At 54.4% G+C, this 19275-nt stretch overlaps 7 protein-coding genes across 7 annotated transcripts; 4 read left to right on the top strand and 3 right to left on the bottom strand.

The window, feature by feature from the left end:
- Nucleotides 1-1647: 1647 nt before the first annotated feature.
- Nucleotides 1648-2727, top strand: N656DRAFT_710329 (uncharacterized protein; the record flags this gene model as incomplete). Its single annotated transcript, XM_064811665.1, has 2 exons — nt 1648-1934; nt 2010-2727. 2 exons carry the CDS (start codon nt 1648-1650, stop codon nt 2725-2727), a joined length of 1005 nt encoding a protein of 334 aa, XP_064669804.1.
- Nucleotides 2728-2830: 103 nt separating this feature from the next.
- On the bottom strand, nt 2831-8632 carry N656DRAFT_837253 (uncharacterized protein). The gene is made up of 7 exons (XM_064818823.1): nt 8402-8632; nt 8239-8305; nt 7791-8171; nt 7639-7727; nt 5139-7586; nt 4876-5089; nt 2831-4830 (listed from the first exon to the last, which is right to left on the bottom strand). The coding sequence occupies exons 1-7, from the start codon at nt 8477-8479 to the stop codon at nt 2927-2929; spliced, it is 5181 nt and encodes a 1726-aa protein (XP_064669803.1). The 5' UTR covers nt 8480-8632; the 3' UTR covers nt 2831-2926.
- A 328-nt stretch (nt 8633-8960) lies between these two features.
- N656DRAFT_798574 (UBC-like protein) lies at nt 8961-9634 on the top strand (the record flags this gene model as incomplete). The annotated part of the gene is made up of 4 exons (XM_064817774.1): nt 8961-9036; nt 9112-9191; nt 9259-9506; nt 9568-9634. 4 exons carry the CDS (start codon nt 8961-8963, stop codon nt 9632-9634), a joined length of 471 nt encoding a protein of 156 aa, XP_064669802.1.
- Nucleotides 9635-9832: 198 nt separating this feature from the next.
- N656DRAFT_116058 (uncharacterized protein) lies at nt 9833-11501 on the top strand. The gene is made up of 2 exons (XM_064808534.1): nt 9833-10079; nt 10149-11501. The coding sequence occupies exons 1-2, from the start codon at nt 10031-10033 to the stop codon at nt 11273-11275; spliced, it is 1176 nt and encodes a 391-aa protein (XP_064669801.1). The 5' UTR covers nt 9833-10030; the 3' UTR covers nt 11276-11501.
- A 225-nt stretch (nt 11502-11726) lies between these two features.
- On the bottom strand, nt 11727-13770 carry N656DRAFT_710386 (uncharacterized protein; the record flags this gene model as incomplete). Its single annotated transcript, XM_064811671.1, has 3 exons — nt 11727-12955; nt 13007-13361; nt 13486-13770. 3 exons carry the CDS (start codon nt 13768-13770, stop codon nt 11727-11729), a joined length of 1869 nt encoding a protein of 622 aa, XP_064669800.1.
- Nucleotides 13771-15663: 1893 nt separating this feature from the next.
- On the bottom strand, nt 15664-16792 carry N656DRAFT_837250 (carbohydrate esterase family 3 protein). Its single transcript, XM_064818822.1, has 4 exons — nt 16657-16792; nt 16434-16603; nt 16286-16370; nt 15664-16236 (listed from the first exon to the last, which is right to left on the bottom strand). Exons 1-4 carry the CDS (start codon nt 16780-16782, stop codon nt 15985-15987), a joined length of 633 nt encoding a protein of 210 aa, XP_064669799.1. The 5' UTR covers nt 16783-16792; the 3' UTR covers nt 15664-15984.
- A 649-nt stretch (nt 16793-17441) lies between these two features.
- On the top strand, nt 17442-18328 carry N656DRAFT_710390 (glycoside hydrolase family 12 protein; the record flags this gene model as incomplete). The annotated part of the gene is made up of 3 exons (XM_064811672.1): nt 17442-17896; nt 17954-18177; nt 18249-18328. 3 exons carry the CDS (start codon nt 17442-17444, stop codon nt 18326-18328), a joined length of 759 nt encoding a protein of 252 aa, XP_064669798.1.
- Nucleotides 18329-19275: the final 947 nt, after the last annotated feature.

Genomic DNA, 19275 nt, shown 5'->3' with positions numbered 1-19275 from the left:
CCTCTGATCTGGTTCGTCAAGGGCCAAGCACTGAAAATAATCCTTACCACCCGCGCAAACACAAGTGGCACGAATCGCCTTGGCATCTCTCGCGGAGCCAGAGAAGTCATAAATTTCAGAGCTTTCTTCTAGTGCGCCTCGGCTGTCCCGACTGACCACCCTGAGAGGTTGACACTGGTTGCAGCGTTCGATCGCCTCGACAGCCATTTTCAGGAGGCTCCTCAGACCTTGGATACATGGGCTACCCAAGTGACAAGTCGTCAGGTGCACCGGTACGACCATTGCAGAACAATTCGTAAGGACCTGCTACGACTCACGGACTTGTGCGACCTTTGCGCCCAATTTCCAATTCCTGCATATCTGAAACAAAAGGTCGATGAGAATCCCTGCCCTTTTCCGACGGCAAGTTTTGCTACCTTCGAACGGTGGACAACATCATATTCGGCGCATACTGGTTTCCCGAGATGTATCCGGCGAGACTGGATCTTTTGGATTACTTGGCACAGGAAAAACGTTGTCCTTGGCCGGCCCAGCTCCAAACAGCCCGGGCCAATGTCGAAGCAGAAATGGAGGTTCTGAGGAAGACTGGGGGCATTCCAGACGACGACATGGCGGCCAAAGTACGTTTCTTGATGTCGGCTAGGCGCATCCTCATATCTCGCACCCCCGCACCTATGAAAATGTCTAAGATGCTGTCTTTGAGATTGAAGAGCGAGTTTCAGGCTTTTGTTGGAAAGGCATTTCGCCGCAAGAAGAGCTGAGAAGGCTCGTCTTCTGGGCCGTCGAACATTCTACGCGTTGGCTGAGATAGTGCCCTTAGATGTATAAGTAATTATGAAGGACGAGCCACCGGGTAAGCATGAATGCAGCATTGCAGCTTATGGGCAATCACCTGTTGCCTTGCCCTTTTGAGTTGCTGGCTTTCACCAAACAACTCACTGCAGACTCGGAGAGAGCATGGAACGTTGGTTGGGTTCAGTCGTGAGGTCTCTTTAGCCTTTACCAGTAGCCCCTATTCAGGAAGAGTAAGGTAATGACTTCATGCCGCTGGCAGCAGTGTTTGATTGTTCCGTGGTTTCCATGATGAAAGACATCGAGGACTGGTAGCATTGAGCGCAAGAACAGAGCAATTGAACCAATCACCGCTTTCAGTCCATCTCGGTTTCGAAACTCCTATGAGTGTATACGATGACTGCCTAATTCGTATGTTGTAGGGGACGAATTGGAGTGATTTGTGTGGCCCGTGCGTATGTAGTTGCTTTACGTACCATTTGCTGAGTAAGCACTGACGTCGTATGAAATTCGTGAAACATCATACCGAGATCTTCTGACACTGAATCACTGCGAAAGCCCGAGCTGTCGCCGAGCTCCCGCAACGCTGTCCATCTTCGACAAGGGCAGATGTGATCTTCCCAATCGACGATGGCGTCCGCAACAGCAAGGAGGGCCGCTGCGCTCGCAATACGCGCCGGCGTTTCCACACCCTCTTCGACTCCCCGAGCTCTCCTCCCAGCAACTGCCCTCGCCCTGCCGAGGATCACATCAGCGGCTCTGATACTAAGGAGGCCAGACAACACCCAGTCCCGCCCTTTTCACTTCACGCCGCAGAATGCCGCCTCTAACACTTTCGGTCCTGGGCCGTTCCCCATGCCGCCGAGCTACTTCCAAAAATCAACCTCTCTACCCATGAACACCATCATCCGCTTCGTGCCGCAGCAGACAGCCTGGATCGTCGAGCGCATGGGCAAGTTCAACCGGATCTTGCAGCCGGGGCTGGCGGTTTTGATTCCCTTCCTCGACCGCATTGCCTACGTCAAGTCGCTCAAGGAAGTCGCCATCGAGATTCCCTCACAAAGCGCTATCACTGCCGACAACGTGACGCTCGAGCTCGATGGCGTCCTCTACACCCGCGTCTTTGACGCATACAAGGCCAGGTAGATGGCCCTTTCCAATCCCATTTCCCGGTCAAACTACCACCACCTCCCGAGCTAACTAAACAAACCAAACAGCTACGGCGTCGAAGACGCCGAGTACGCCATTTCCCAGTTGGCACAAACAACCATGCGATCCGAGATCGGCCAGCTGACACTCGACCATGTCCTCAAAGAACGCGCAGCGCTCAACACCAACATCACAGCCGCTATCAACGAAGCAGCACAGGCCTGGGGCGTCACCTGCCTTCGATACGAGATCCGTGACATTCACGCGCCCAAGCCCGTGGTCGAGGCGATGCACCGACAGGTGACCGCGGAACGGTCCAAGCGGGCTGAGATTCTCGAGTCCGAGGGCCAGCGGCAGAGCGCCATCAACATTGCCGAGGGCCGCAAGCAGAGCGCCATCCTGGCGTCCGAGGCGCTGCGCGCCGAAAAGATTAATAAGGCCGCCGGTGACGCCGAGGCAATCCTGCTCCGCGCCAAGGCCACCGCCGCGGGCATCGAGGCCGTCGCGCGGGCCATTGCCGAGGGCCGCGACGCCGCCCAGGGCGCCGTGAGCCTGTCCGTGGCCGAGAAGTATGTGGACGCCTTCGCCAAGCTGGCCAAGGAAGGCACTGCCGTCGTGGTGCCCGGGAATGTGGGCGATATCGGCGGCATGATTGCTACGGCGCTCAGTGTTTATGGCAAGGTCGGTGACGCGCAGGCCAAGACAATGGCGAAGCAGATTCTGGAGAAGCAACAGGTCATCGAGGCGCCTGTGGAGGATGCCAAGGAGAACTCGAGTCAAGCATAGGAAAGTCCGGCAGTGGTCGGCGATGGGAATGGTCAAACCTTGTAACTTTTCGTTCATCTACTCGGCCGGGGCAGGATCACTTAAAAAAAGAGGCATGGCGTCAAGCGTGGGAGTCGGTGAACCACTCAGTGTATTCTATCAAACCGGACGCTCAGACCCAGCTTAATATGAACAAGATGCACCACTCCCAAGGAATTCCTCATACTCCAAGGCCGAACTCCCCACCCACAACGTCCAAGGCTTCTCTTATTAGTTTCAACACCTTGTCGTCCCCAGACGTACCTGCCACCTGCACGGCACTGACGAGTAGGGGATACAGCCGCAACAGATGCTTTCTCATCTCGCTTTCCACGTTTGGCGCGTCCGGAATCGCCTCTGGCTCTGATCGGAGAGCCACAAGACTGCGCAGGACGCGAATCAGCTCCTTGCGTTGCGATAGCGGCTGCGGCATGCGACCCCTCAACGGTTGGTCAGCCACGTAACCCCTGAGCGACAGCGCGCAGCGGAGGATGAGGTATGGCGCGGCCGTCCGAGCGAGGCGAACATGAAGTTCGTGAACGGATTCTGCTGTCGTATCCTTCCTACCCTCGAACGTCATACTCTTAGGATACCGCGGAGTTGGCGGCTCTATCGTGATCGATGGCGCGGCGTCCGACACATCGTGGACCTCTACGAGCGAGAACAGTTCATCGAGACAGACCTCACTCATAAGGCTCCGTGGAGTGGGGGAGGAGTCAGTGGTGCGCCCGTTGCGTTGCTTGTACAGGGCTCGGAGCCCTCCTGTATCGCTGCCAGCGCTGCCGTAGATGATTGATACCTCCGCCGGCGCAGGTGTATGGATGATTGATGTGCGAAATAGGCCTTCGGCATACGACTTCCTGGTTGTATCCAGAATAACTTCTGCCCCGAGTGAGGGGATGATCAACTCGCGCAGCTTTCGGAACGAAGCGATATCGAAGTCCTGGTCGTCCATGATGGAGGAAGCAGGAGCAGCGCCCAAGTCTGCACTGATGATGCCATTAGAGATGCAGATGATAACCCGCCAGATTGCCTGAACAGTCTCCGGCGGCAAGCCCATAGCGAGAAGATGAGGGAGTGCTGCCTCTAGAACAGCCAAGGCTGACGTTGTCGCCGCTCTCCATGGTTGGACCGACTTGGTTACAACTTTGAACTGATATTTGATCGAGACTGGCTTAGCGAGGGCATGTAACGCCGCAGTGAATGCCCCTGTTTCGTAGATGTCTCGCTCTGAGGCATTACTCACTACCAGAGACTGGAGGATAGACATGCTCTCTTTGGACATGGCCACATAAGTCCGCTTCTCTGTCGTCGCTTTTGCCGCTTTTTCCTGGTCAAAAGCCAGCGAAACAAACTCGGCGACTTGGGAGATCATTGCTGATGGCACACCACGCAGTTCGGTACGCACTCGGCGGAGAACCTCAAGAATCTTGGCTTGCAATGGGGTGGCGTACTCAATATCGCTAGAGTATGCGCCGGGCGTTGCTTGCTGCACGGCATCGCGGAGAAGCGTAAGCATCCGACGCACTCTTTCGACGTTAAAGTTTGCATGAATCAGCCCATAGAGCTCCAGCAACGCCTCAACCCAAACAAGGAGACATTTTTGGTTATCTGAGGGCTTGTCATCTTTCTCAACTCCGGGAACCGGGATGCCTTCAGACCATAAATCCCAGGCGAGGAGAATGCTTCCCTCACCAACCCTGGGCCGATCTTGCTCCCCGCATCTGTGCAGCACATCCCGGAGAGCGGTATAAGTGGCGGTGTTGGTGTCTAGGATGTGAAGGTCCAAGAGTGTCCGGAAATGACCAATTAGGTCTTGCCATATCCTGGCGAAGCTTTGATGTGCAGCAAGCACACTTATGTATGAGGCAAAGAGCTCTGACACCCCCTGAATGACCACGACTGCCGTCTCTTTCCACTCCTCCTGGCTTTTGTCCTTGACGGAGGACGTCGTGCGAGAGCGGAGCTCCCGCTCAACCGAGTGCAAGAGGCCGAAGATCACCGTTCTCATACAAATGGACCAGGCTTCCGGGCTGAGGCTGTCGCCGTATGCAGACATTATCCGCATCAGGGTTTGTATGGCGCCTAGAAAATTAGCCACTGTTGAAGAGCAAGGTACAAAACACTCACTGTTTCTCAGTTCCAGTCTCTGATCCGCAGCAACTGAGGTTAATCTCAGCAGGAGAAGCATCCACAACGCAGCGCCTGATCTTTTGTGGAAAGGTTCGGCAGCAAGGTTAACCAGCACTTGGTCACCCACTTCCTCAATCATGTCTTCGGTAATGGTCATAGATGTGCTCTTGCCGGAGAGAAAATCCGAAATAGCCCAGAAAAATGTAATCGTCTATGGAAATGTCAGCAACATGGCATGTACGCTGCAGGCTGGAACTCACTGTCAGTGCCACATTAAGGTCATCATCTTGGGTGCAGAATTTGTACAGGGTATCGATGAGATTGAGAAAGCATGCGTTAGGCAAAGAAGATAAGAAGTCGGAACAAATCAGCTGCAATGAAGCAAAAGATGGCCTAATAAGCTTGACAGCGCGGGTCAGAAGCACGGTCCTATCGCCGGAAGTATCCTTCGTATCGGCGTTCAAGTTCCTTTCCACAAAGATTGTGTCAACAATCTCGAAGATGAGCTCCCACCCGCTAACCAAGGACTCCCCGCAGTTCTCGAGGAGGCTCTTGAGGCCTTCAAGAATGATCTTGTGAATGTCCACATCGGCAGCGTGGTTTGCAACAGTCACTTCACGGTTGGCTGTTTGCAAGGGCACTAGGGAGTCACGGAAGGTCTCAAGAAGACGCCTCTGAATCTCGCCCCGAGGCTCCTCCGGCTGAGATGCAACAGCGTTTGCTTCTTCTAGGAGAATGTGAACCAGGGTTTCTGCCGCCCGGGCTCGGACTGGGGCGGCATTCGACAAGGCGCTCAAAGTGTTGATCAATACAACCGTCAACAGCGTCCAGCCTGAGACATCCGGCTCATATGATAGCAGCCGTTCGATGTTGATAGAGGCAAGATCACCTAGCTTAGCCAGGGCAAATTTATCCTCTTGATTGGGCTTCAGCAGTGAGGAAGACATGCTCAGAACCCTTTTACCGGTAGGAAGGGGTGACTGTGGACGGCTGCTGGGTTCGGAAGGAGGATGAGTCTGACGGTCAAGGAGGCTGCACACGGCCCCAATGACCTCGATGAAAGCGGGATTCGGAAAGTCCACGGTACTCTCGAAGAGCCGGGATGTCGCTGTCTCGACGGCTCGAATCTCATTGTTGAAGCCTGCAACCAAGGCGTTGGCTTCCTGCTCGGCTTGAGGATCCGGCCCCTTTGCTGCCATTGGTGTCCTTCCTGCGGTCTTGCCGGATGAAAATAAAATAAAGTCGGCCTGCTGCAGGGTCTCCAAAATGATGCTCCAGGACGATGAGAGCGTCGGACCCAATGCGATGCCGAGATTTAAGAGCGCTCTCAGGCACAGCAAGTTCCGAGTGTTCAGCGAAGCGGCATTCACGTCGAATGATGGCTGCCTCTGCTTTTCGACACCGAGGCCTGTAGGACTGACGAGGCTATCGACGCTAAGGAGTCCTCGCGCGTTGCTGAAGAGACTGCCAGGGGTGTCGTTAGGTGCAGGAGTAGCAGGAGGCCGCGCGGGCGCATTCAGACAAGCAGTCAGGACGTTTGGTGGAACGGCAGCTTTGCCCAATGTGGTAAGAAAGGCATCTCGTGGCGTCGCGAGTTGCAGCAGCCCAGCAACATGGGCGAACTTTTGAAATGCCCGGACGAGGCCGTGGTAGTGCTCCGAGTCAAGGGCAGCATACAAAAACGTTGAACATGTCGCGAGAATGGCGGGCCAGCAATCCTCGATGAAAGAGGCGCATATCTTGACCTCTGTGTAAAGAGGATGGCTTTCAAGGGTCAACGGATTGACTGGGACGGGATTTCTTTTGAACGAGACAGACCGTTCTAAAGGCGCCTTATCAGTCAGCTCGTCAGCTTGAGGAGCGGGTGAGTCACGGCCAGCTCCGATTTTTGGACCCCGTTTCCTCCGCCCGTCGCTCGGGACAGTCAGGGGCAGGATAAACTTTGCTAGGCCCTCCGACAGCGATGTGATGCATGCGAGAGTAAGGCTGTAGACATATGACTCGGGAATCGTGGGCGGCTCTGTCTTGTCGAGCTGGTCGATACAAGGGGAGCGCATAGTGCTCCATTGAGTGCTAATGCCGGTATTGTGCCCATCGGAACTAGAGCCTGATATGATACCGGTGGTCTCGAGCATGACTTGGTCAGTGGAAGCCCCAATGCTCGCGTAAGGGTTGGCTACGGGGATGGTGGACTGGTGCCCTAAGCCAATTACCGATGGTTTTTCGGTACTGATGCGGACAAATGTGGCCGTTAGATTCTTCAGGATGTCCTTTTCGCCTTCTGTTGCGTCGTACAACATGAAAATGCGTCGGAGCAAGGCATGATCAGCGAATATGCCCCTAAAGACCTCCATGCACAAAGAACGTTTCCACAAAGCCGTGTCCTGATCCAGAAGCTGGGTTAGGATATCGAGTGCATCTCCGCTCTGCGACGGGAGGATCGAGAGGTGGCGTCGGAGGAGCGTGTACAGTACTCGCACCAATCGGACACTGGTCGCAAAATTCGGTCTCCCGCGAAGTGCACTGATGAGAAAGGGCATTACTCTTGTCCGTAAGATACTTGCCTGCTCGGGGTGAGCGGGAAAGATGGCGGCGTGGTTTGTTAGAACCGACTCTATTAACTCCAGGCCAAAGGTCTGGGCAAGGCTGGAGACACGGAGATAATCCGGTCGTTGGCCCTGAGTTAGTAGAACAATGTCGTTGAATACCTGCAATAATTAGCACCAAGCCAAAAGGAGGCTGGACACGAAGCGGCATTACCCTGTAAGCATCCATGGACGCGGCTCTGAGCGGAACGGCGCCATTCTCGACAGACACTTCCCCGACAGTCGATGCTCCAGCGTTGGACTCTGTAGACTCCGTAAGAATATGTCACAAGGGTAAAGGACAGGCCAGATGGTGATGTAACCCACTATCCTCGGCAACAACCTTGTCAAACACCGAGACCACGAGTTGCTGAAGCGTAGCAGCAGAGGTGTTGTTGACAATTGCATTTTTGCTTGACTGCAGGATAAAGCAGACATTCAGGGCAGTAACCAAGAGCTCGCCCTTCACATCGGCGGAATAGTTGGACAGTAGCGAGGGAAGCGCCTGAAGGATCTTGAGTTGCACGTCGAGGCCAGCTGACGTGGCCTGTTGCAGGGCCTCTAGGACCTGGCTTAGTCTCGACCTCGGAAGCGCGCGAGCGACGATCAACCGTTGAAGGCAGACGATGGCAATTCCGGTGAATTTGACATTCTTGGAGCCGCAAGCAATAATGAAGGGATTGACAAAGTTTGGCCGTTGGGTGAGTTCTATCACTCGGTAAGCATAGTGCTAGGGGGCAGCGACGCCTGTGGGCTCAGGTGGAAACCAACGCACCATCAGCTATTTGGGTTTCTGTGGTTGCCCTCAAGTTCTTCAATTCATCGAGAGACTTTTCGGCAGCCTATTTGCAGGATCATGTTGTCAGTAACTGTGTTGTATATGGTAAGATAAGGCAGGTTGTTGTGTGCAATAAGTTAAGGAAGGGTACTGTACGTACCTGGCGAAGGTCATTGTGCTTGCGTTTGCTCTCCTGGATGAGATTGGCAAGCTCTGAGGCCAGAAGCTGTGCTGTCATGATTGCATTTCATAGGCTGAGATTCAGCTGTATTGTACCATCATCGCATCGCAATCACAGAACGTGGCGACGAGTCTAGAGAAAAAGGGAAAGCCTCTATGAGAGTGTACTCTGTAAACTGAGTGAGGAAGGAGGACTCGTGTTTGACTGATGTGAGCAGCAGCCAACAGCAACTGCGATTGATGAGACGCTGCAGGGCAGTGGGTCGCTAAGTTATGCCAAGCCGGCAGGGGTTTGATAGGATGACATAATGGCGGCACAAAGACTCACCGCCTAAATCAACCCCTCCATAGCTCGAGGTCATCAAAGGCAGGTGACACGCTTCCACCCCACTCTCGCTCTCCGGTCTCAGTCTTAGCTGCCCTCTTTGCCCAACCCAGCGTCGATCCATCACTCCAGTTGCCGTGCACAGGCATAAAGTACCATCAGCTCTCCCTTCTGCCATTATACTCAACCCTGCGTACCCGGCAACCCGACAGCTATGGCCGTTGCTCAGGTGCCTCGGAATTTCAAGCTCTTGGCGGAGCTGGAGAAGGGGGAGAAGGGGTTGGGAGCTGGTAAGTTGCTGTTGTTTTCCAGGCAATACATCTACCGCGGTGCCAGTACTGACAGATGGTCACACAACCTTCCAGGCGCCTGCTCGTACGGTTTGGAGGATCCTGAAGACATCTACATGACTCACTGGAGAGGGACCATCTGGGGTCCGCCTCATGTAAGTGGCCCCTTGGCGCTCGTTGTCCTTGGGTCTATCCTAACCCCTCTACCACTCCGCAATGCAGGGAAACCACGAGAACCGGATCTACGAGCTCAAGATGGAGTGTGGCCCCAACTACCCCAAAGAGCCGCCCTTGATTCACTTTGTCAGCCAGATCAACCTCCCTGGTGTGAGCCCGATCGACGGCAAGGTGGACAACAACGCTGTCGCCATACTCCGTGACTGGACCCGGATTGCAACCGAATTAGCCAAGAACCCCCGGCCGAAGGAGGATCCGCTGAGCCTCGAGGCGGCTCTCATCGCAATAAGGAAGTAAGCAATCGTGTCCCACCGCGTAACCAGAGATGGCCGAGCGGTGCTAACATGGGCCAAGGTTTATGGACGAAAATAAGAAGCTTCCGCAACCCCCAGAGGGTTCCAAGTATCAGGTTTACAAATGAGCAGCACCGGAAAGTATTTAATGCCTGAGCTACAGGACGGCACGCGGCCACCATTTGAATATGGGCCGTGCACGCCCAGGTAGACAGGATGCGGTAGATTCGTACACAAAGAGTTGGGAGCAGGCCTGACACGTATGGAAGCAACTGGCGTCAGTGGGGAAGTCATATTTACTGGAGGTTTTAGCATCGTATGCGACTCGTGCTCAGCAAACCGTTGTTACAACTTGCAAGTGGACTCCGTGATTCTTCGTGGTTTAATTTGCTCCACGTGACTTCGTGGATCCGTGTCGCGCGTCTAACTCGCCTGTCCTCCTGCCGAAAAACGCTTGGGTCCCCGCGCTCGAATTGCATGGCCCAATCCATCACGCACCGTGGCATTGCCCCATCAGCAGATGAATGCCGTCGTTCTTCCTAGCTTCCCGCTCCTCGCGGCACCGCCGAGCATGTAAGGGAAACCAATCTATTCTGGGTTTTCTTCCTGGGTTGCGCTAATATGTATCACCAAAAATTCCAGGCTTTGCCCTCTACAGGTCCCTTCTCCGGCAGGGCCAGCGCGTGCCCCTCCCCGATGACCTCGCCCACGGTCTAGAACCGTCCAAACCCACGAACCCAATCAAAACCCTCATCCGCAATGGCTTCCGGCGCAACAAGCGCGACACGTCCCCGCGGCTGATCGTCTCCGCCCTAAAAAACGGCTACCGCTTCCTCACGCTCCTCTCGCGCGCCACCGCCGGCCCTAATACCCCCGAACACGCCTTCGTCACCTCCTTTATCCGCGAGAACAACGCGCGGGTGCTCGCCATACAGGAAAAGGCGCGCGCCGCCAAGGCCGCGCGGCCCTCCATGGTCCCCGATCCGACCCGCATTCCGGTGCTGGTGCGCGTGTCGGCAGACGGCGAGTCCCCCCCGCGCTACGAGCCCAGGCCAGGAAGTTTTCCCCGCCCGCTGGAAAGCCTGCCGGGTGGCGTGCGCAAGCCGCCTTCCCTGTGCGACGCGACGGGCATTCCCTTCCTCCGCTTCGGCAAGCCCCAGCCGCGCTTCCTCGAGCGCGCCCTCCGCCACAAGACCACGCTCCGCCAGCAGAGGGTTCTGGACCTGCTTGAGATGCAGCATGAGTATATGGAGGATGCGGCGTGGGAGGATGAGTGGGAGTGGCTTGTTAGTGGAATGCTGCAAGGCAAACCAGTGCCCGTGTACACGCCCGCGCATGAGAGGCTGAAGAAGGGGAGTGGGCAGGGGAAGGGGCAAGGCGGCCCCAAGTGGAGTTGGACGGGGGATACCTGGGGCTGGCGCAACCTCGTTGTTGGGGGGAAGGGCAAGGTAACGACGCATCCGCTGATGGGATACCTTCCGAAGGGGGAGAGTTCGTATCAGCATACCCTGTGGGACGGGGTGATGTTATTGTTTGCGGAGATCAATGCCGAGAGGGAAGACTTAATTGCACGCGCACATGCGATGTGGCAGATTGTCCTGGCCGAGGAGGACCAGGCGCTCAAGGAGGAGAAAGAGAGGCTGGTGCGGGAGGGCAGGGGGGATGAGGAGCCCAAGTTGCGGGTCTGGAGGCGCCATGTATGGCAGAAGAAGCGCCCACGGCCGGATTCGACCGAGGGTGGCCGAAAGGATGCGGTATCGCTGCAATAGCTGGGGCCAACGGGTGGAGAGGTGGAACTTGGTTGGTTCTATTGATGATAATACACATGCGAAGGGTTCTCCCGGGGTATAACCGCGTATTACTCGTCGTATACTCAACCGTATACTCAACCGTCTGCGTGTCATAACTCTAACATGACCCAGAGCCCAATTAGAAGAGTTGCGCCCTACACTGCTTCAGTCATTCGTTTTGCTTGGTCGAAACACATCACCGCCGACACAGAGCCCACAATAAACAGCCAAAGATTGTCAACATCACATGTCCTCGATCAATTCCCCACGGCCGCATTAACAAACAACCTATGGCCACCCAGCCCGCACCGATGCCCAGAATGCAGCATTGATATCAGACTGGCGCAATCCCGGTGCCCGGCCCAAACATATCGAACGAGACGTCAGTTCTGTGGCAGGCGGAAGGCGGGTTAGCAAACTCAAAGCATGGCTATGGCTGAAGGAGTTGCCTACCTCTCACCAGCAACTCGACATTGACGAGCACCCGTTGCCGTCTTGAACTCTGCACTGGCGGTGATGTGTCAAAAAGCAGCGGGTTGTCACCAACCGACGGCAAGGCCGGAAATGCCGACAGATCATTGTCACTGGTGGGCGAGATGAAGTTGGCAGCCGATGAACCTGGCGCTGAGGTCGTAGCCGGATATGGGGGGGCTCCCCGCGGTGATTCATCGGAAAGGGTCGGGTCGCTCAGGGGCCAGGAAGCAGCGGGCAAGTCGGACAGGTCACTCGATGTCGGGCCGCTTCTCGAACTCGGCTGGGGAGATATGGATGAAGATGTCATGATCCCGTTTATGGCAGCGAGCTTGTTCTCCATCGACACAAGGTCGAAATTGGCCGCAACGGAAGAAGGATCAGCATCCCAGCCTTGGTTGTCAAAGTGGCTCGCGTCGATCTCGGCTGCGACGTAATCCGCCCCGGGCGGGATGACGACTCCCCGCTGGTACAGATACATCTCAACCTCGTCACAGTCAAAATACTCGTGGCCGAATCCCGGCATGGCGATGCGCATATCCTTGTCCAGCTCGGTGTCGCGTATGCTGTTGAGCTCGGCCGAGAACGGACCGGTAGCGAACCCGGCTGTGATAGTTGGCTTGAGGACATCCTGTGTGCCCTGGTTGCCGATGCGCTGGGTTGTTGAAATTGCCGATGCATCTAGGTGTGTACCGGCGCCACCGAGGTGGAAGAACGGGTATTGCCAATTGTCGAGGGATTGCTGCGCGCCGAAACCCGCCATCCTGCTGAGACGGCGTTTGATGTCGTCGAAGGATTCAAAAAGCAAGCAAAATCCAAAACAACGGGATATGATGTGTGGTGGCGGGTACTGCATGTTGACAAAGGCGAGGGCGCACTCAATGGCGTAACGTTGGTATCTACGGCCAAATGTTGTCTCATGCGACGAGTACGAATCCGGGACGCTCAGCTCAAGACGCCGGGGAGGAGGTGTGAGGGAATCTGAGCCCTCGTACCCAGAAGCAGATCCTGATGGGACGCTAGTATCATCGGAAACCGGGTGCACACTTGTTTCGTAACTCAGTATAGGGGCGGTCAGAGCATCAGGGACGACGCTAGTGGAAACGCTCGGCAGGAGATCCGTCTGGTCAACCGGCTCATGCGAGACTATGATTCCGCCGTAGAGTGTTTTCGGCTCCTCATCTGCTGCTGTCGCCGTCTCCGCTGCCTTCGGTGCCGTCACCGCTAGCATGGACTCACTGCTGGAAATCTGCCCCGGCGAGACGGGGTCAGGGTGATCGGTCCTCGCTTCCGCATCGTCTGAACCGTCGAGGACAATGGCCAGGGGCTCACCGCGATGCGCCGAGTCATCATCGCTCGCATTGCGTGCGAGTGCGAGGAATTTCTCTGTTGTCTCACGCAGTTGACGGCCGAATTCCGGGATCTGGTCAAGTAGACCAGCGTTCACAGCAAAATCGTGGAGTTGCATAAAGGCATTGCTCATTCCTTCATTTGTGTCCTTGAGCTGTTGTACCTTCTTTTCCAGCGTCTGGATAGCATTCTCCTTTCGGCTGCGATATGCCCGCTGCGCAAGGCGAATTTGCGTCCGTCGCCGCTGCTATGAGTGTCAGAAGGCCGTTCACTTGCAACGCATCAAAGTGATCAATTCGTGTCCCAGGGCGTTTGCGTCCTCCGTACTATAGAAGAGCTGCCAAAGAAGAACAAAAAATACCACTCACATCGGCCGCAGTCTCATCTTGGATATCTAAGCGGGGACGTCCTCGCGACTTCTTTCTCTCATCGTCGGCTTCATGCTTCTCTGTCCGCGAAACTTTTAGGCGCTTCCTGGGTCCCTCTTGACTGCTAATAGATGACGTCTTTTGCGTCTTCTTTGCAGCTGCAAGTCTTAGAGCCGATCGGAATGATGGACCTGGATCATACAGCTCGGCGCCTAGAATGGCGAGGTCTCCTTGGGTGTGCCGCATCGGACTGCTTTCTCCGCGATCTGCCACTGACACTGACATTCGTTAGGGGCTAGCTTGATGACCCAGTTACATGACAATCTCAACTGAATACTGCAGAGCACACCGTACTGTTCCCAAAGACTCTCAACACGAGGAGGCTGTGGTTTGAGTATCGAGTATCGTACAAAGAACTCGAGCTGACGTCGGGTGCTTAATAATGTCCAGTTGCGTATCAATCTGGCCTAGTAGGGCTGGAAGCCGGGTCTGGCCGTCTGGGAAGCCTTGACCCTGATTAGGTACGTTCAGCCAATTCTCAGCCACAGCTCTGGCGTGTTCTGTGGGTCCAGCAGCACCCCGCGCACGGGTCAGCCACTCAGAATGCACATACTTACCCACAGTACTAATTATGCCAACTTACGGTGCACAGCTCTGGGGTTTAGTCGCGCTGTGCAGTGGCTCTGCGGACTGGGAATCTCCACTGTAAGCGTGCTACTCTAGGCTTGGGCACAAAATACAGTGGGACATCGGTTGATGAATGAGTTTCACATGTACTGTACAAGTACTACTAGTAGCAGATAAAGCTGCATCTAACCTACGGCTCGGAGTCTACTGGTACTCCTGGCCGGAGACTCTATAAGTAATGCATTTCATTGCGCTGAATATAGTGATCTTTACGCCCACCAGGTACGTACACGAAAGTCATCTTGAACATTCAGTTGTCCATTAGAGCAAATCCCATGTCCTATGTGTATCCGTATCCTTGGTTGCCATGGCACCGCGCAAGGCCGCAAGATGTACTGTAAGTCACGTTGGAAGCATTCCTCCAAGACTTTTCACTGTTGACGTCTTCTCAATCAAAATTCAGGGGGAGTCAAAACTCTAAACTGATGAAATGTATTAAAGCGAATTGATCCCTCACATTGCGATTTACAGCTCGGATCCAGCCCCTGATTGTCTTTTGCAAGCCAGTATGGTGAGTTCGTTCTCGACGTCAAGTTCAAGGGCGTCGTCGATCATGAGCCTCCGTTTCAATGTTTACTCGATACCGGGTTCCAGGATTTGTGCACCTTACCTACCTGCCTACTTATCATAGTGCAGATCTTCATCCCCATCAACTGACCCCCACAATTCGGCCCCAGACTGGATTGCGAGAACGGCTACCGTGGCCAAGAAAGTTATGGTATACCTTAGCCATGTGCGCGGTGTGCCGCTCTCTCCAACTTTGAAGCCGGAGTCATCTATAACTTGAGAACCTTGGAAGCCGTTTGGCTTGCCGAATCTGGTTGCCGAGCTAGACTACTACTCTCGGTATAAAGTACAGGTGGCGTTTCTGGGGACTCCAGACGATCGGAAACTCCTGGCTCCAGGCGCACCAATCACTCTCGCTTAGGCTGATTGACTATACTCAACTTTTTCGGCTTCTGCAGCCGTGGGTTTCACTGTTTCACTTCCTGCAGTGGCAAATGGAACAGTGCCTGAGGTATCAACCAGTCCATGTCGAACAAGTCGGTACCTACTTACCCAGGACGGCCAAACTCTCTGCCCAAGTAGGTACCAGACCTCAGTTTGGTAGGCATACCAATATGCGGGTTTTAGATCAGCATTCCCCGGACGATGCATGTGTGATGTCTCCTCATCAGACTTCGGTCCGAACCGAGGATGCCAGCCCAATCCGGGACTCTGGGGTTCAATATACCAGGTAGTACCCGTGGAGCGCCATCGGCTCATTCGCTTATCTGTGGTAAACCCATTTATCATCCCCAATCTATATATGATGGACTCTGAGTACCTACATACATGTGTATGTGGGTAATATCTGATGCTACATCCAGGCTCGCGTTGCGGATGGGCCGAAAACGTTCGGAGAGCCCGGGCCGATTCATGTTTGGAAAGGGCAGCCCAATGGAAGGGCCGAAGGCAAGTTGAGTTTTGGAAGGTACTGACTGATAGGGTAGGTAGATGTTTCTCGCTCGAAATGGGCGCCTTCCTAGAACAGGTTGTTCCAGGTGGAAGCCTAGAGGTAAATTTGTCTCGGGCCATTACATGTATCTACTGTGCTTCCACCAACGTGACCATCACGGTACTGGCTTTGGTCTTTGCCGGGTTTGCCCTGAACTGCAACATGCCTCCAATTCATGGCCAAGATCAGGTCCATGGGCACCTGGGGACTGGAGAAGAATCGAAAATAGCAGGTATCTGAAGATTTGGATATAATGCTGTCATTTACCAGCGCAAATTGAAGCTAAAAGCCCGAGTTCAGGGGCCAGTGTCAATTTACCCCTGAATTGCCCTACGCAGGGGCTCAAACCAGCAGTTTGCAATCTTCTCATTTCCTGCGTTGTTAGGATGCACACCATCTCCTGTATCCCTGGCCGTATCAAATCCGGTCCAGCAGTCAACGACGGTAATGGGACTGTCGGTAGAGTTTTTGGACGCTGTCCATGCTGGAATCGCCTTGTTAAGCGCGACCACGCGATCACCGCACTGCCGGCAGTTTGCCGGATTAATGGGTATGATCTGGGCAACCTGTTTGGACATCAGCTTCTAGAACTTGGACAAGAACAACAAGTCATACCAGGATCTTCATATCCTTCTTACTCTCCCTCATCCAATCTACCATAGTCCCAAACGCAGCCAAGATCTCAGTTGGACCCTTATTGCTCCACACATCGTTGGTGCCCAGATGCATCATGACAACATCCGGTTTTGCGGATGCCAGCTACCCAGGGAGTTCCCTCCGCTGGACGATACCCGTTGCTTGGATCCCGCCATGGCCTTCATTGGCGCCGTCATAAGTGAAACCGCAGCCCGGGGAGGGCAGGCTGCCGACAAATTTGGTGTTGGTGATGCCGGCTGTCTGGAGTTTGCGCCAGAGAAGAGCGCGCCAACATCCCTGGTTGATTGGTCAGGGCAACCAGGAAATGGGAGTGGGCGGAAGAGGCTTACCGGGGAGCCGGTGATGGAGTCGCCCAGGGACATGATCCGGACTGGGGTGGATTGGGCCGAAACAACACATCCCGAGAGGAGGAGACCCAGGACCCCCCAGGTAAGGCGAAGAGAGCGAATCAGCATTATTGCTGTCTGTCGAAGCTTGGATGTTTCAACTGCTAACTTGGAAGAGTGGTAGGTATCGGAGGAGTACAATCGGATTAGAGGTCCGAACTAGCGAGGCATACGTTATATGTACCTCGCCTCACCTATTCACATTCCTTCTTCTGAATGGAAGCTCCCACGGATGCACTGGCCAGACAATACCATGATTGTCTTAGATTCGAGCGCTTGTAAAGTAAAGTGCCTGATGGGCGGGGGTTGTCCTCGGGTCACGGCTGAATTGCAGGTCGGGAATCGACTCGGCATGTGCGGTTACATGAACTTCCTGACTCCGTAACGGAACAAGCTCCGAACAGCACAAAACATCCAAGCTCAGCTTGACGAGTTTGTTGAATCCCCATTCATCGCCGCCATCGCGCCGGGGAAGGGCCGACTACCGTCTGGATCTGGAGATGAACTCGAGCTTCCGATTTGAGAATACGATGTAGGGGCACACAAACCGTGAAATTGGAGTCGGGCGCTCAAAAGTCAAGGCTGCGTACCTTAGGTGATTGAGTTGGTATATATGACGGGGTCCTAGACCGTCCTTGATCGAGGAACTCCAAAGGCAAGCGAGGAACTCCAGTTCACGACCCAACACAAGACGAGACACAACGGTTACAGCCGCCGCAGAAGACACAATGAAGACCGCCCTCTTCCTCCTGAGCGCAGCTACCTTGGCGCTGTCCTCGCCACTCCAGCCTGAGTCCCAGATCGTGCCTCGTCAACAACGCACTCTTTGCGAACTGTACGCCTACTGGTCTGGAAACGGCTACGAGCTCCTCAACAACCTCTGGGGCAAGGACTCGGCCACCTCCGGGTCGCAATGCACCTATCTTGACGGCACAAACAACGGCGGCATCCAGTGGCACACGACTTGGACGTGGCAGGGCGGTGAAAACAATGTCAAGAGTTATCCCTATAGCGGCCGCCAGTTCTCGAGGGGCAAGAGGATCAGCTCCATCAGCAGAATGCCGACAACGATCAACTGGCAATACGACAACGAGAATATCCGCGCCAATGTCGCCTATGATGTGTTTACGGCTACTGATCCAAACCATGTGAACAGCAGTGGTGATTATGAGTTGATGATTTGGTAAGTGGGCATTTAACTCTTTCTCAGTTATCACCTACAGTACTGACTTTACTACAGGTTGGCACGCTACGGAAACGTCTACCCCATTGGGTCGTCCGTTGGATCTGTCTCAGTGGCTGGCAGGACATGGGATCTCTGGGCAGGATATAACGGAGCCATGAGGGTGTACAGCTTCGTCCCTCCTTCAGGCACCATCAAGTCCTTCAATGCCGATGTCAAAGAGTTCTTTAACTACCTCGAGAGGAACCAAGGGTTTCCCTCCAGCCAGCAGAATTTGATTGGTAAGTTGGACTTGACTTGCCAGTGGCTATGAACTGAACAATATGACCAGCTTGCTAACTGCGCACATTAGTGTTTCAAGTCGGCACAGAGGCGTTTACCGGAGGGCCCGCTACCTTCAGGGTCACTCAGTTTACCGCCGACGTTGTTTGAATATCCTGAACGCCAGACATGGAGCTGCTGGGTGAGGATCCCTGTATCCGGGCAGCCTTTACAGCTACTAGTACTTCCAGTTGGAAGTTGCAGAACCTGACTGTACTGTACTCACTCACATATACTGGCTTAAGTCCCTGCCCCTGAACTTCAATTGAGCTGAGCTACTTCCGCAAATCGATACGTCTCAATCGCCTGCTAGGTGTGTAGTAACATCGGAATTGTCGATTGGAGATGCGCTCAATGAAGTTATGAACGGCGTGTCAACTGTCAACGGCAGCGCTCCTCGAGGACGGAATGACCGGATCTTCGCGCAAACCCAGACTGGTTCGAAAGGTTCCCACCCAATGTGGCTGTTAGTGCAGCCAAGATTTTGCACCCAAACATCGGCCTCTCGACTACCCCTCTTAACAGATCGAGGCAGTGGCACTCCCTACACAGGTACAGTACATACATACAATACATTCCCGACACGGAACCCAACGCCATCAAGTGGACCGCCATTCCCAGGGTGTATCGGATAGCAGGGACAATCGAGCACCTAGATTAAGGTATGTTCTTACACCTTTAATCTATCGTTAAGAATCGAGATTATTCCAACTCTTCTGTTCTCTTACAAGCAAATACATAGCCCATTGGGCTCCACTCTCCTGCACGGCGCGCCCTTGCGTTTGTGAAACCCCGCGATTGACCAATGAACTCCACACTCCCCGCTTACCCACTGGGGCCCACCAACCCGGCACTACCAGCTCAGCCCCAATAAACGGCGGTCAATGGGGCTGAGCTTTTCGGCCAGAGCCCCTGTTCAGCTCCCGTGCTTGGAACGGAATCGAGGGAAAAAAAATGGCGGCCGTCGATATCTGTCTGCATTGCCGAATATCTTCCCCGCCTTGCAAACATCTCATCTTGACAATTTTCTTTTCTGTCTCTTTCCTTTCTTCCCTTGT

This window comes from Canariomyces notabilis (genome assembly GCF_033297395.1).
Source record: "Canariomyces notabilis strain CBS 508.74 unplaced genomic scaffold N656scaffold_12, whole genome shotgun sequence".
Taxonomy (NCBI): domain Eukaryota; kingdom Fungi; phylum Ascomycota; class Sordariomycetes; order Sordariales; family Chaetomiaceae; genus Canariomyces; species Canariomyces notabilis.
The sequence above is the reverse complement of the archived record's forward strand: the minus strand, read 5'-3'. Positions and strand labels throughout refer to the sequence as shown.